The sequence below is a fragment of the Pleurodeles waltl genome, chromosome 4_1, assembly GCF_031143425.1.
Source record: "Pleurodeles waltl isolate 20211129_DDA chromosome 4_1, aPleWal1.hap1.20221129, whole genome shotgun sequence".
Taxonomy (NCBI): Eukaryota; Metazoa; Chordata; class Amphibia; order Caudata; family Salamandridae; genus Pleurodeles; species Pleurodeles waltl.
Genome location: NC_090442.1, coordinates 153,491,794 through 153,507,170, shown reverse-complemented (window position 1 = coordinate 153,507,170; position 15,377 = coordinate 153,491,794). Strand labels below are relative to the sequence as shown.

The 15,377-nt window shown below is 45.2% G+C and overlaps 1 protein-coding gene across 1 annotated transcript in view; it reads right to left on the bottom strand.

The window, feature by feature from the left end:
* The window catches only part of LOC138287493 (solute carrier family 23 member 1-like), a 293,360-nt gene extending 278,888 nt beyond the window's left edge, over positions 1 to 14,472 (bottom strand). Inside the window, exon 1 of the mRNA XM_069227946.1 lies at positions 14,304 to 14,472. Coding sequence (XP_069084047.1) covers positions 14,304 to 14,381 — 78 coding nt within the window. The 5' untranslated portion in view covers positions 14,382 to 14,472. The remainder of the gene's footprint in view (positions 1 to 14,303) is intronic.
* Positions 14,473 to 15,377: the final 905 nt, after the last annotated feature.

The following is a 15,377-nucleotide window of genomic DNA, read 5'->3' as shown; positions in this document are numbered from 1 at the left end:
CAACGGTTTAAAAACCCGAGTGTGCCAAGTGCTGTTGGCCAAAAAGCTAAGACAGAAAGCGTCACTCTTGGAATGCCGCCACTCGGCAGCCGGTGTGCTGAGGTCAGGCACCGAAGCGCCAAGAGCTGTGGTCGAACCGCCGGGCACTGACGTCGAAATTTACAGTTTCGCTTGAGGCGGAACATCCATCAGGACGCTTATTCATCAACCACACCCTGGGCAAGGGCGTTAATCAATGCAAAGTAGCGAGTAGCTGAATGTGGTCACTAACGCACCTTTCACACCAAAGTGTCTGGCAGCTCAAGCTGTCCAGTATTTTTATGCTGTCACAGTACAAATTAAAGTTCTTCGTGTTTACGACTCTCGTCTGATAAAAATACACGTTTCCTCCGTGAATGTGTTCGCGCTTCTAGTAATTCAATTATTATGGCACGACATTCAGTTAAAAAAGGGAAAATTAAAAAAAGAGGAAACGAGAGATAGCTCTCCCCGTCAGTCATGGGCATGAGTTAGTGTCTAACAGACATCACCCCTGCGTAACTGCTTGCAACCCATGATTTACTCGATCTGACTACAGACAATAATAATAAAATAATAACAGGCTTGCTCTCGTTTAAGCACCCGTTTGCACTCGATTCTCACAATATATTGATGTAAAGAAAAGAGAAAAAAAGCAAGCATTGGCAAAGTCAAATGTCTGATTTCTATTTTGAGTAATAACGCAGACCTACTGCCTTTGCTCTGCTTTGTATGAAAAGTCTGTTTCAATGATTAAAAAACAGTCATTTAAAAAGAGTGGTCACATTGTTTGTATTTTTTTTTTTTTTAGAGTATAAGTAGATTACAAGCCTACAGAGAAAATATATTGTTGATCATGTTTTGTCTCTTTTGGTCTGGCGTCAGCCAAGACCTTTTGAGATAAAATATATATATATATATATATATATATATATATATATATATACACACACACACAAAGTTATATTTAGGACCTAGTTTCCATAGACAATAACTTTGGTGCCGTTTGACGAAGCTTCACAATTTTTTCAAAACTAGCTTCCCACTCATTTGTGCTGCTGTCTGGAAAGTTTTAGTGTGGGTTTATTCAAGGGGGGCTAATAAAAAAAGGAGGGTTCCCAAAACATATTTTCCCCAATGAAATTTCCCATAGGGATTTTAGACACAACTACAGCCCGGACTGCTGACCAGAATTACACCAAATTTGGCCGAAAGCTAGATCTTGGTCCAGAAGGATCTCTTTTTGTAATTTGGTGTAAATCTGTTCAGTAGTTTTGGAGGTATTAAAGAAAAAAGAGTTATGTATATCTAGAGCTGTAGATCCACGCGGACTCCCATTCACACACACACACACTCACAGACCCACAAAACCACTACCACACAGCCACTAACACACACACAACCATACAGCCGCTCACACACCCACTCACACAGCTACTCATACACCCACTCACATACTCAAAAAAGACTACCACACCCAGTTACAGACCCACACAGCTGCACACACACACACACACTCACACATATGTGCCCATACAGCCACTCACAGACCCACAAAACCACTCATGCACCCACTCACACAGACACAGAGCCATTCATACACCCACTTACACATCCACTCATGCACTCACACAACCACACACACCCAGTCACACAACCATAATGACACTCAAACACCCACTCACAGACTCACAGTGTGGAACTGGCTGCATGGGGGGGGGGGGGGGAGAGTTGGCTGCAGGACCTGCCACGCATGCCTGTAAGGTAATTAAATATCACTTTATGTTTAAAAAAAAAAAAACTAGAAATTCACTGAAAAAAACAAAGGTTACATGGATGTTCTAGGTAGGGAACAGGATTAAAAACCATTATAAATTCACTTAAAAACCAAAGGTTACAGAGTTGTTATAGTTTGGTTCAGATTTACACACACAAAACTATAGAAATTCAGCATTTATAGTTATCTCAAGAAACTATAACTCGTGCCCTTGCCATGAACTGCCAATTGCTTGACATGATACATCAGTCATGATATCTTCTATGACATTATTGATAATATCACTGCAACATTTGCAAAAAAATTATTGATGAGAAAACTGCATGGTCGAGGCACGAGTTCTATTTACCTTAAGGCATGAATTATAGTTTCTTGAGATAATTACAACTGCTGAATTTCTATGGTTCTGTGTGTCTAAAATCTGAACCAAACTATAATCTTACTGTAACCTTTGCTTTTTCAGTGAATATATAGTTATAGTTAGGTGAACTGTTCAACAAGAAAAACAAATTTTTGTGTTGTTATTAACTTTGGCACAGTTTTACAAATCTCAACTAGACTTTCCAAAGCGCTGCTACTTTTGACTAGTTTGTGCATGGAACGTTTCGGGGTAGTCCGTCAAGCAGGGGCCCCAAAAAAAAGGGGGGGTCCTAAAATACAAAATCTCCATGCATTTTCCATAGACGTCTGTGGACAAGGCTACAGCAAAAACTGCTGAATGGAATTACCCAAATTTCCAAATTTGGCATGCGTTAGATTTTGGTACACAGGTTGTGCTATTTGTGATTTGGTGTAAATCCGTTCACTAGGTTTTTAGAAATTAAGGGTCAACAATATTTGTATATCTGGGCGGTTGGGTCCCAGGTTGGGAGGCTCGAGTGACTTGCAGGAGTGCCAATTCAGCGATAGAGTCTTCTGTTTGGCACAGGGAGCTTTATTTGCCTTGAACCAATTTGCTCCCATGAGAGTCAGACTTCCGCGGGAACGAGCGCTCTGAATGGCTGCCAACAACGTCATGAAAATATTGCTAGTAGCCATTACAGGATTCAGGGACTTGAAAGTCCTGAAGTTTGAAAACAATATAAGGGGGCAGGGTAAGGATACCCTGTCCCCTTAGGCCCCCAGGGTGAGATCCAAAGAGATCACCCCCCCCCCAGGGCTGAAATAGAACAAAAGCTAGCACTTTTTGCTGCCATCCCGCAAGACTCTCACAGGATCATGAAAAACAACAGGGTCCCCGAGGGCCTGATAAGGCTGCATGCCCCTCTCCCCTTAGATTTTTACTCCAGGGTATGGGGTTCCAAGGGCCTAATGAGGCTTAGGGAGGGTCGCATGACCCCCCCTCCCCTTTTTTCATTTTTTTGATCCAGATTGGGTCTCAGCGACCCCCCAAGGCCAACATTATGCTGCACACAGCAAAGGCAGACTGCAGCGTGGGGTTGGCTGCCTGCTTGAGTTTTGCTCACAAGGCCTTAATGATGTCTAAAATGATGTCATAGAACATTTCATAAGTGATGTAATATGTGAAGTCATAAGCAGTGAATGGTTAGGGTGTTAGTTATAGTGAATTTCTGTGTGTTTTTTTTTAAAGTTCAAAATGTTAATGTTGTCACTGACATATTCACCTAACTAGAACGTTACTTTAACCTTTGTGTTTTTTCAGTGAATTTCTTAAGTATTTTTTTAAACAAAAACAGATTTTTTTTTTTTTTTTTAATCAGACCTAACTACTACATTACTTTTACCTCAGTTTTTTCAGTATGTATATATATACATGCAAACACTTTCAGCTATTTCTCTTCAACCACCGATTTGTTGTTGTGCCATGCACATTTTGTTTTCACGCACTATACCATACAGCATGAGGCAGCGGGTAAACCCACTTCAGCTACTGGCTACATTCACTGTGAGCGGTGGCATTCTGCTCTTTCCCTTCAGAGCCAGGGACTACTGTGACAATGTGTGCTTTTTGAGACCAAAAACATTTTTCTGTTTTCAGCCAATCATTTTTTTTTTTGGCAAAGGCATGGCAGTTCCACAATGATAAAGTTTTACAAAAATCATGACAAAAACAAACACTGATAAAGCCAAAAAGGCTGATAGCCAACTGGAGACTTTTTGGTTTTTCCATCTATCTGGAAGCTCATGTGCTTTAGCTTCCAAGTAGATGAAACACAGATTTGTGTTCTTGGTAGATTAATTTTTCATGCCAGTGGCTGGATGTGCATTTTCACAAAGTACCAGGAAAACAATATATACAACTCACCAGCTAGTCTTTGCAGTGCAGGTAATACCATCTGGAGCAATAAAAATTAAAAACGTTCGATTTATTTTTTTTAGTCAGACACCTGAGTTTATACAGGCCTGAATTTGGTTGTGACAGTCTATACCCGAGTGTGGAATTTGAACCTGTGTCTGAGATATATTTCTGGGTACCCGGTTTGTGTCTGTGCATGGGTGCCTGTGCCAATATGCAGGAATGTGTGCCAGGGTGTAATGCATCTGTGTCTGGGTGAAAATCGGCTTCTGAATTCAAGGTGTGAGGGAAAAGCTTGTGTCTTACTCTGAGGTTGATGTCTGCATGGAGGGTCTTTGGTTGGGTCTGAGATTTGTACGTGGGTAAGGAGCTCTGTACCATGGTGCAGGGATGTGCACCAGGGTGCAAGGGACGTGCTTCGGTACTGGTCTGTGTCTTAGAATCTGTGTGTTGGTGCAAGGTCCACGACTGGCTCAGGGTCTGTGGTATGTCCACGGTGACTTTGCTAAAGCAAATGCTGTCTGCAGTCAGACATAAAAGTGACTCACTCATTCTCTACTTAACTAATGATGATGGATGGATGGATCGATATAGTGCTTTACAAGTGACCTTTTTTGGGAAACCTCTGAAGCAAAGGGTCCAGAACACAGATTAAATATGTAGTTTAATCTACTACTGTGAATTCAGATACAACTCTAATTGTGTCCTGGGAGTGAGCAGTACAAGGCTGCAGTAACATAGGTGGACTCTCTGTGTCCCAGCTGTGAGTAATATATGCCTGCAGTACTACAGGCAGTTACTGGGACTCCTGGGTGTGCAGCCCAAGCCTGCAGTGCCACAGGCTGTTACTATGAGCCCCCGGAGTGCAGCACAAGCCTGCAGAGTCCCCTAAGTGCAGCCCAAGCCTGCAGTGCCACAGGCTGTTACTAGGAGTCCCCAGAGTGCAGCGCAAGCCTGCAGTACCACAGGCTGTTGCTAGGAGACCCCAGAGTGCAGCACAAGCCTGCAGTGCCACAGGCTGTTACTAGGAGACCCCAGAGTGTAGCACAAGCCTGCAGTGCCACAGGCTGTTACTAGGAGTCCCCAGAGTGCAGCACAAGTCTGCAGTGCACAAGCTGTTACTAGGAGTCCCCAGAGTGCAGCACAAGCCTGCAGAGTCCCCCAGAGTGCAGCACAAGCCTGCAGTGCCACAGGCGGTTACTAGGGGTCTCCAGAGTGCAGCACAAGCCTGCAGAGTCCCCAGAGTGCAGCACACGCCTGCAGTGCCATAGGCTGTTAATAGGAGTCCACAGAGTGCAGCCCAAGCCTGCAGTGCCACAAGCTGTTACTAGGAGTCCCCAGAGTGCAGCGCAAGCCTGCAGTACCACAGGCTGTTACTAGGAGACCCCAGAGTGCAGCAAAAGCCTGCAGTGCCACAGGCTGTTACTAGGAGACCCCAGAGTGCAGCACAAGCCTGCAGTGCCACAGGCTGTTACTAGGAGCCCCCAGAGTGCAGCACAAGCCTGCAGTGCACAAGCTTTTACTAGGAGGCCCCAGAGTGCAGCACAAGCCTGCAGAGTCCCCAGAGTGCAGCACAAGCCTGCAGAGTCCCCAGAGTGCAGCACAAGCCTGCAGTACCACAGGCTGTTACTAGGAGTCCCCAGAGTGCAGTACAAGCCTGCAGTGCCACAAGCTGTTACTAGGACTCCTGGGTGTGCAGCCCAAGCCTGCAGTGCCACATTCTGTTACTAGGAGTCCCCAGAGTGCACCACAAGCCTGCAGTGCCACATGCTGTTACTAGGAGACCCCAGAGCGCAGCATAAGCCTGCAGTGCCACAGGCTGTTACTAGGAGTCCCCAGAGTGCAGCACACGCCTGCAGTGCCACAAGCTGTTACTAGGAGTCCCCAGAGTGCAGCGCAAGCCTGCAGTACCACAGGCTGTTACTAGGAGACCACAGAGTGCAGCAGAAGCCTGCAGTGCCACAGGCTGTTACTAGGAGACCCCAGAGTGCAGCACAAGACTGCAGTGCCACAGGCTGTTACTAGGAGACCCCAGAGTGCAGCACAAGACTGCAGTGCCACAGGCTGTTACTAGGAGTACCCAGAGTGCAGCACAAGCCTGCAGTGCACAAGCTTTTACTAGGAGGCCCCAGAGTGCAGCACAAGCCTGCAGAGTCCCCAGAGTGCAGCACAAGCCTGCAGTGCTACAGGCTGTTACTAGGAGTCCCCAGAGTGCAGCACAAGCCTGCAGTGCACAAGCTTTTACTAGGAGGCCCCAGAGTGCAGCACAAGCCTGCAGAGTCCCCAGAGTGCAGCACACGCCTGCAGTGCCATAGGCTGTTACTAGGAGTCCACAGAGTGCAGCTCAAGCCTGCAGTGCCACAAGCTGTTACTAGGAGTCCCCAGAGTGCAGTGCAAGCCTGCAGTACCACAGGCTGTTACTAGGAGACCCCAGAGTGCAGCAGAAGCCTGCAGTGCCACAGGCTGTTACTAGGAGACCCCAGAGTGCAGCACAAGCCTGCAGTGCCACAGGCTGTTACTAGGAGTCCCCAGAGTGCAGCACAAGCCTGCAGTGCTCAAGCTTTTACTAGGAGGCCCCAGAGTGCAGCACAAGCCTGCAGAGTCCCCAGAGTGCAGCACAAGCCTGCAGAGTCCCCAGAGTGCAGCACAAGCCTGCAGAGTCCCCAGAGTGCAGCACAAGCCTGCAGTACCACAGGCTGTTACTAGGCGTCCCCAGAGTGCAGTACAAGCCTGCAGTGCCACAAGCTGTTACTAGGACTCCTGGGTGTGCAGCCAAAGCCTGCTGTGCCACATTCTGTTACTAGGAGTCCCCAGAGTGCACCACAAGCCTGCAGTGCCACATGCTGTTACTAGGAGACCCCAGAGCGCAGCATAAGCCTGCAGTGCCACAGGCTGTTACTAGGAGTCCCCAGAGTGCAGCACACGCCTGCAGTGCCACAAGCTGTTACTAGGAGTCCCCAGAGTGCAGCGCAAGCCTGCAGTACCACAGGCTGTTACTAGGAGACCAGAGTGCAGCAGAAGCCTGCAGTGCCACAGGCTGTTACTAGGAGACCCCAGAGTGCAGCACAAGACTGCAGTGCCACAGGCTGTTACTAGGAGACCCCAGAGTGCAGCACAAGACTGCAGTGCCACAGGCTGTTACTAGGAGTCCCCAGAGTGCAGCACAAGCCTGCAGTGCACAAGCTTTTACTAGGAGGCCCCAGAGTGCAGCACAGGCCTGCAGAGTCCCCAGAGTGCAGCACAAGCCTGCAGTGCCACAGGCTGTTACTAGGAGTCCCCAGAGTGTAGCACAAGCCTGCAGTGCCACAGGCTGTTACTAGGAGTCCCCAGAGTGCAGTACAAGCCTGCAGTGCCACATGCTGTTACTAGGAGTCCCCAGAGTGCAGCACAAGCCTGCAGTGCCACAGACTGTTACTAGGAGACTCCAGAGTGCAGTGCAAGCCTGCAGTATCACAGGCTGTTACTAGGAGTCCCCAGAGTGCAGCACAAGTCTGCAGTATCACAGGCTATTATTAGGAGTCACCAGAGTGCTGCCCAAGCCTGCAGTACCACAGGCTGTTACTAGGAGACCCCAGAGTGCAGCACAAGCCTGCAGTACCACAGGCTGTTACTAGGAGACCCCAGAGTGCAGCACAAGCCTGCAGTACCACAGGCTGTTGCTAAGAGTCCCCAGAGTACAGCTTACTCTTTGTGACTCCTAAGTAGAGTTACGTATACATATCTTAACTTACCTCAAAACAAAAAGGTAAAACTGTGCTTTATCCATAGAAAGCTGCTTCACTAAGTGCCCTTTTGGTGGAGGCATAAGCAAAGAAATATATCACGTACATGGGAAAGACGTGTTATTTGTAGCCATAATAATGATAGAACCATACTGTTCTTTCTTTATCATAAATCTTTCTTTTCTATATGATATCGTCATATAAAAGTACACCTTTATTTGTTTTCTTTATAAAGTTGAAATGCATACATTTCTCCTATTGCATTACAATTTTGAGAATACATATGTAGTGCACACGTATTCTTCTTTATGAGCGTGCCTGTACCCATAGTTACTCGCATCATTACACATTTTTATGTGGGTGCCATCTCAAGGGCACATCAGACTACCAGCCAGTTCACTGTACTGTGCGGTGGCAAACATGCTGTGCGGCTCATATGGTTTGGTATCTCTGCTGATGATGGAAGAGCAGAGGTTTCTGGGATATTAGATACTAAAAGGGGGCCTGAGCCCAGTGACATTCATTTAGTATGCCAACTCCCCTTCTCAGGATATAAACTTACACGTGAGTGAGTAGCTCTCCAAGCAGACACTTATATTTGCTACTGTATTCTGATGCCTGGCAGGTAACAAACATTGGATCAAGAGGCAAAGTAAGGCCCAGAAGTTGCAGCCATTGTGTGCAGTTGTATCAGGGGAGTTGCACCTTTGGCAGAGATGTGCTATCAGCAGCAGCTGCCCTTAATACTCCCTGCCCACCTCCAACTCCTGAGAGCCTCCAATTCCGGCACCAACATGGAGCACAAATAAAACTATCAGAGGTTGAGAAGAAGGTGATGTTGCATGATCTTTTTAAACATGCAATTATTGAACATGATTTTGAAACTGTCTGATTTCATAGACTACTTTACCAACAGCAAAATGTACACATCCGAAATGTGCCAAAGGCTGATCCCAGAACATGATGGTCAGCCCAGCAAACCAGTGCCTGAAGGGCCTAACCCAAACAAGCCAACTGGTGAAAAAGGTTGACTCAAATCCCCTTTCTGTATGTGTGTGTGTTGTGTGGTGACATGAGGTCACACAGACAGCTGACATTGTCTGCAGTAAGACCTAAAGATCAATGGGAAGAGTTGGCATGGAAGGTGATGTGTTGTCACTTCCTGTGATGTTAAAAGGGGCATAGAATGGCATATCATGCCCCTCCCACTCCCCCTACGAAGCTTTCAAAATGACGCCACTAGTGTCATTCACCAAATGGAAATTCTTGTTGATTCTTATTAGACCTCCAAAGTGCCCTGGACCCATGCATGCCGAACTGCTCCAGTCCAGGTTTTTTTCTTTGCATTCTGGAACTGATAGTCTACTTTATCCCATTATAAATCCAGGACTATAAGCCTCGAAGTGCCAATCAAAAAACTGTACTGGAGCAACGAGTAATTTTTAAACCCAGGAATTTGGCAACTATGCCTTATTCATCAGAGACAAACTTCTTTCCAAGGTCCGAGTGTTCAGTGGTCTCCCAAAGGAAGCAATTCCTGCTTTACAAAACCCCTCCAACTCCAAAAGGAAAACATAGCACATTAGTAACCCTATCCTAATTTTGTTTACCAAAACCAACCCAATTCTCATTATGTACCATATTTAATGAAAGCACGTTTCCAAAAATATCCCCCCCTTAAGAACATCCTTTCACTGTCAGGCAAACAATGGAGCTAAAACTCAAATGAATAATCTATGGAATAAAGAATTCATGCACAAATGAGTAGAACTTGAGCATTAAAACATAGAAATGTAAGTGGGACTATAATTGGAATTACCCCTTCCTAAACTCATCTTGTGAAAATTAGACAGGTGGCTTGCTTTCTTACCTAGTCAATACTGTTTTTTTTGGATGCAAGTTAGATACCATAAAAATACTTCCTGGTGTGGTTTGAAAATACCCACAAAGTTACCACATCTGGGGCCAGATGTAGCAAAGGTTTTTACCCATTCTGTGTCTATGGGAAAAAGTGTTCGTACATATGGCCCCTGGTTCCACCCCACTAAAGCGGTTGGTGCCGTTAAGTGGCTTTATGGCTCACCTTCAGAAGACTTGGTTTCAATATTCAGATACTTTGATAAGTATTCATGCTTTGAAACCATAATTTCTGGAGGTACTAAAACCAACCAGTGTGAGTGGTAGATTAACTTTAACATACTAGTACCAGGGGCGTCCAAGGGTGCAGGACTTGTGTGTCTCAAACCAGTTTTCCTTCACCCAGAATCCCTTGCAAGTCACAAACTTTGCTTAAAAACACATTTTCCTTGCATTTCTGTGAGTGAAAGTCTGGGAATCTGGAGGCAGCCATAAATTTCCTACTACCCAGTGTTACCCCTAAGTCTACAGAGAAAAATGTTGCCTCACTTGTGTGGGTGGGCAAGTGACTGCAATAGGGAAAGGCCCAAAACATATTGTGGAGACATCAAAATTACCTATCACAAAACAGCCTGGCTTTGTAAGGCAGTCCTCTTTGTCTTTGGTCCTGGGCTCGGCGGCCATATAGGAAACCTACCAAATCAAGACATTTCTGAAAACTAGATTCCCGGGCCAGTTCATGGAGGTGTGGCTTGTGTGGATTCCACAAAATGTTCTTACCCAGAATACCCTGCAAAGATGACATGTTGATTAAAAACACTATTTTTTCTTGCTTTGCTGTCACGTAAACTACAGGAATGTGCAGGGATCCACAAAATTGCTACCACCCAGTGTTTCCCCACTTGTCCTGATAAAAACACTACCCCACTTGTGAGACTGTGCCTAGTGCCCGCTTCAGGAATTAATCACTCCAGCGTCAACAGTAGTCCTCATGCAAGGACTCCAATTGACCCTTGTGTGATCCATTCCAGTCACAGGCACTAGGCCCAGGCACACTAGTGGGGTAGTGTTTTTATCAGGACAAGTTGGGGAACGCTAGGTGGTAAGATGTTTGTGGATCTATGCATATTTCTGTAGTTTACTTCACAGAAATGCAAGGAAAAGTGTTTCTATTCAACGTTTCACCTTTACAGGGTATTCTGGGTAAAAACAAAACATTTTTTGGGGAATCCACATAAGCTACACCTCTGTGGACTTCCCTGCATGTCTAGTTTTCAGAAATGTCTGGGTTTAGTAGGCTTCCCTAAATTGATCCAGATCCCAGGACTAATTAGTACGCTCACCTCAGGTATCATTATCGCCCCAGTACGTTTTGGGCTCTTCCCTGTTGCAGGCACCTGGCCTACCCACACAAGTGAGGTACAACTTTTATCAGGAGACTTGAGGGTATGCTAGGTGGAAGGATGTTTGTGGCTCCCCTCAGGTTCCAAAACTTTGCAACACTGAAATGTGTTTTTTAGCCAAATTTTGAGGTTTGCAAAGGATTCTGGGTAACAGAAACTGCAGAGAGCCCCACAAGGCACTCCATTCTAAACTTCCCTAGGTGTCTAGTTTTAAAAAATTTATAGATTTGCTAAGTTTTCCAAGGTGCCGGCTGATCTAGAGGCCAAAATCAACAGCTAGGCACTTTGCAAAAAACGCATCCGGTTTCACTGGACAAATGTGATGTGTCCATGTTGTGTTTTGGGGGCATTTCCTTTCACGGGCAGTAGGTCTGCCCACAAAAGTGAGGTACCATTTTTATCAGGAGACTTGAGGGAGTGCTGGGTAGAAGGGAGTTTGTGGCTCACCTCAGATTCCAGAACTTTGCATCATTGAAATATGAGGAAATTGTTTTTTTTTTTAGGCAAATACTGGGGTTTGGAAAGGTTTCTGGGTGACAGAATCTGGTGTGAGCCCCTCAAGTCACCCCTTCATGGATTCCCCTAGGTATCTATTTTTAAAAAATGTATAGGTTTGCTATGTTTTTCTAGGTGCCGGCTGTGCTAGAGGTCAAAATCCACAGCTGGGCACTGTGCAAAAAACGCTTTGGTTTACATTGGAAAAATGTGATGTGTCCATGTTGTGTTTTGGGACGTTTCCTGTTCACACAAGTGAAGTACCATTTGTATCTGGAGACTTGGGGAAATGCTGGGTAGAAGGAAGTTTGTGGCTCCCCTCAGATTACAGAACTTTGAATCGCTGAAATGTGAAGAAAATGTGTTTTTTTTAGACAAATTTGGGGAGTTTCCTTTCGGGGGCACTATGTCTACCCACACAAGCGAGGTACCATTTTAAATCAGCAAACTTGTAGGAAAACAGAATAGAAGAACAAGTGTTATTGCCCACTGTCGTTCGCTACATTTGTGCCTTCCAAATGTAAGACAGTGTGTAAGAAATAAATCATTTTGAGAAATGCCCTGTATTTCACATGGTAGTATGGGTACCCCCGAATTCAGAGATATGAAAATAACCACTGCTTCTAAACTCCATATCTTGTGCCCATTTCAGAAATATATAGGTTTACTTGATACCTATTTTTCACTCCTTATATTTTACCAAATGAATTGCTGTATACTGGGTATACAATGCAAGGTGCAGCTCAGTTATTGGCTCTGGGTACCTTGGGTTCTTGATGAACCTACAAGCCCTATATATCCCTGCAACCAGAAGGGTCCGGCAGATGTAAAAGGTATATTGCTTTAAAAAAATCTACCATAGTTGAAAAAAGTTACAGAAGAAAACATAGACATAAATGGCTGTTTTTTTCAACTCAATTTCAATATTTTTTTTATTTCAACTGTTATTTTCTATAGGAAAACCTTGAACGTTCTACACAAATGACCCCTTGCTAAATTCAGAATTTTGTCCACTTCTCAGAAATGTTTAACTGCCCAGGATCCACCATTGGTTTCACACCCATTTCTGTCACTAACTGAAAGGAGGCTGAAAGCACAAAAAATAATATGTCCCAGTAAAATGCCAAAACTGCTGAAAAATGTGGTTTCCTGGTTCAAGTCTGCCTGTTCTTGAAAGCTGGGAAGATGGTGATCTTAGCACTCCAAACCCTTTGTTGATCCCATTTGCAGGAAAAATGGTTTATGTTGACTCAAGTTATCTAGAGTTATTTGCTCCTTTGAATCTTATCTCCCGAAATCTCAAGGTGTCTGGTGACCGGTGGACTTCTGCCACCTAATACCCCTATGTCAAGGGGGTCAATATTAGAAGCGATCCCGTGAATTACCGTTTGTGCTAAGTCCCTGGAGCTCGAATCACTTTGCATTCTGGTACCTGTAGTTTATTTTGCCGTTATAAAGCCCAACTAACTACCTGAGCTTTGGAGTTTCACGCTTCAATGGCTTGTAGCTCATCCAGTCAAGGTTTTTCCTTAGCGTTCTACAGTGTGGCCCTGAATTTACAATGAACAAACTGGACTACAAATACCAAAGTGCAAAGTGAAAAAAAATACTTCCTGGCGAACTTCTCAGACGTGGAATTCGGAAACTGAAGAGATTTGGTAAGTAAGTATTTGCAAAGAGACAATCCTTAAAGAGCATAAGCTGAGGATACATATGTTTTGCACTTTCAACTAGTCCTGCCTTTAAAGCCAACAGCACTTTGAATGCTTGGATTGTGGAGTCCCTGTTTATGGTGTTAGAAGTGAAACTACAAGTCCTAGCATGCAATGTGCTTTTGGAGCCAGGACTGTCATAGGGTGTTGTACATGACTAAGATGCCTCTTAAACGCAGGTGAACATTTCACAGTCGACATTAGACAACATATGGGCTCTACTTGGCTTCTGACGGTTTCCGTAACCTGTAAATAACATTTTGCCATGCACTCTTTCAAGTAATCTCATAGTTGCCAAGTTTCCCCATGTTCTTGCGGGACTAGTTAGGCCAGTCCTGTTTTTTTACTATAGAATTCTGGGATTTGTAGTTTTAGTTAGCCCAGTATTAATCCAGGAGTGCTAGTCCCAGAATTCCGAGCAAATAACCGGACTTGCCTATCTAGTCACGCATGAACCTGGGAAACTAGACCACTATGTAATATTATATACTACATGACTTCCAATCCACTCTTTGTATTAATATTATAATCCGTGCATTTCAACTAATTTCTAGACCATTCTGGTAAATATAGGTGGTAACCCCCTGATCTTTTCAGCGCCATACAATTCTGTAATAAGTATTTATAAACGTGCTCCCGCACCTTTATTCCGTGCAGGATTTTCAGACTTTGAATGGTGCGAGTTGTAGTTTCACTGTCCCCGCTATGTGGGTCTACAAGTCTTTGGATGCAGTCATAGCTGCCAAATTTCCCGGGTCCAGGTGTGGCTAATTAGGGCAGTCGCAGTTTTTCCAAGCATTCTGGGACTTGTAGTCTTATTTAAGCCATTATAAAGCCAGTGTTGTAGGTCCCAGCATTCTAAGAAAATATGGGGAATGGTCGATCACTCACGCATGGGGCTGGGAAACTTGGAAGATATGAAAAGGACTGCTGGCTAAAAAATGACAGGACCGGATTAAGACGCCATTAAATGATGTCACGTTCGTTGATAACTTTAGTCTTTCCCTCCTGGGGAGGCTCCCAAAACCTTTACCTGCAGGCAGATGCCAACAGGCCACTCACCGTGAAGCTGGGGTTGTCGAGCCCGTTGCAGCCGTGGTCCTTGCCTGGCAGAGGGATGGCTTCGTCTGAGCCCCTCATGGCAGAATGGCAGGTGGGGCTGTCTCACGGCGCTGTAGTGCTCTGACGGCTGCTGCAGGGAGCTCCTTCTGGCAGTGGCGAGCGAGTGGCCGCCTCTCTGATTCCCAAATCCAATCAGTTGCCTCATGTGAAACGCATTAGGGAGATTTCCCTGCCTTTCGTGGTGGCACAAGCTCTAGGCGCTGTTTAAGCCTCTTTGAGCTTTTCAGGGAAAGAAATCCTGTAACGTAACGAAATGTGTGAATAACTAACCCGGAGAGGCGGAGGTTGACTCTGTCCCTTAACTATTGGACGCTCACAGGTTTGGACTTTGTCAGGGTGAATGAGCACAAAGGGGTTTTGTCATCGAGGTGCTCTGTACCTGGGCCCTCAGTCACAGGTGTACACCTGAAGGAGGAAATCCTGATTGTTTTGGCCGGTGCCAGGGCGTTGCACAAGAGAAGGGCTGAGGTGAGCTCGCCCTGCCCTGGTTCATTCCCTTTCCAGCCAGCACTTGTGGTTTGATATTATATTATAGACGCAGGGCTGTATCTGCGTGAAACTGAGTCGGTTAGGTCCTCAGATCAGATAGTGGATAACCTCACATCCTTGCAGTTTGCATAAACCCCTTTAAATTAAAACACCGATGTGTGATGACAATATTCTTGTTGCTGAGGAAAATGAAGTTTAAGGCACACACTGCAGAGTGCCCTCGATCAACCGTGTGCCTAAAATAGTTTTAGGCTCAGGAAGTTATTCCACAGATCATACGTGATGGCCTTGTCACTTTTTGGGGTCATTTGGGAAGTTGCAGCAAAAATCTTTTATTATGAGAATTCTGCACTCTCTGATGAAAGTTGGGCGGGGCCTAGATAAACCATAACAAACTTACAACTGAGAGGCTCGTTTTCTTAAGGCTTTTCACACCTAATTTCTGTTTTATACTATGAGAAGTAACAGAAAAAAAGCTGTGTGACTATCACTCCATCAGTAATTTGAGTCAAATGAATATTAGGT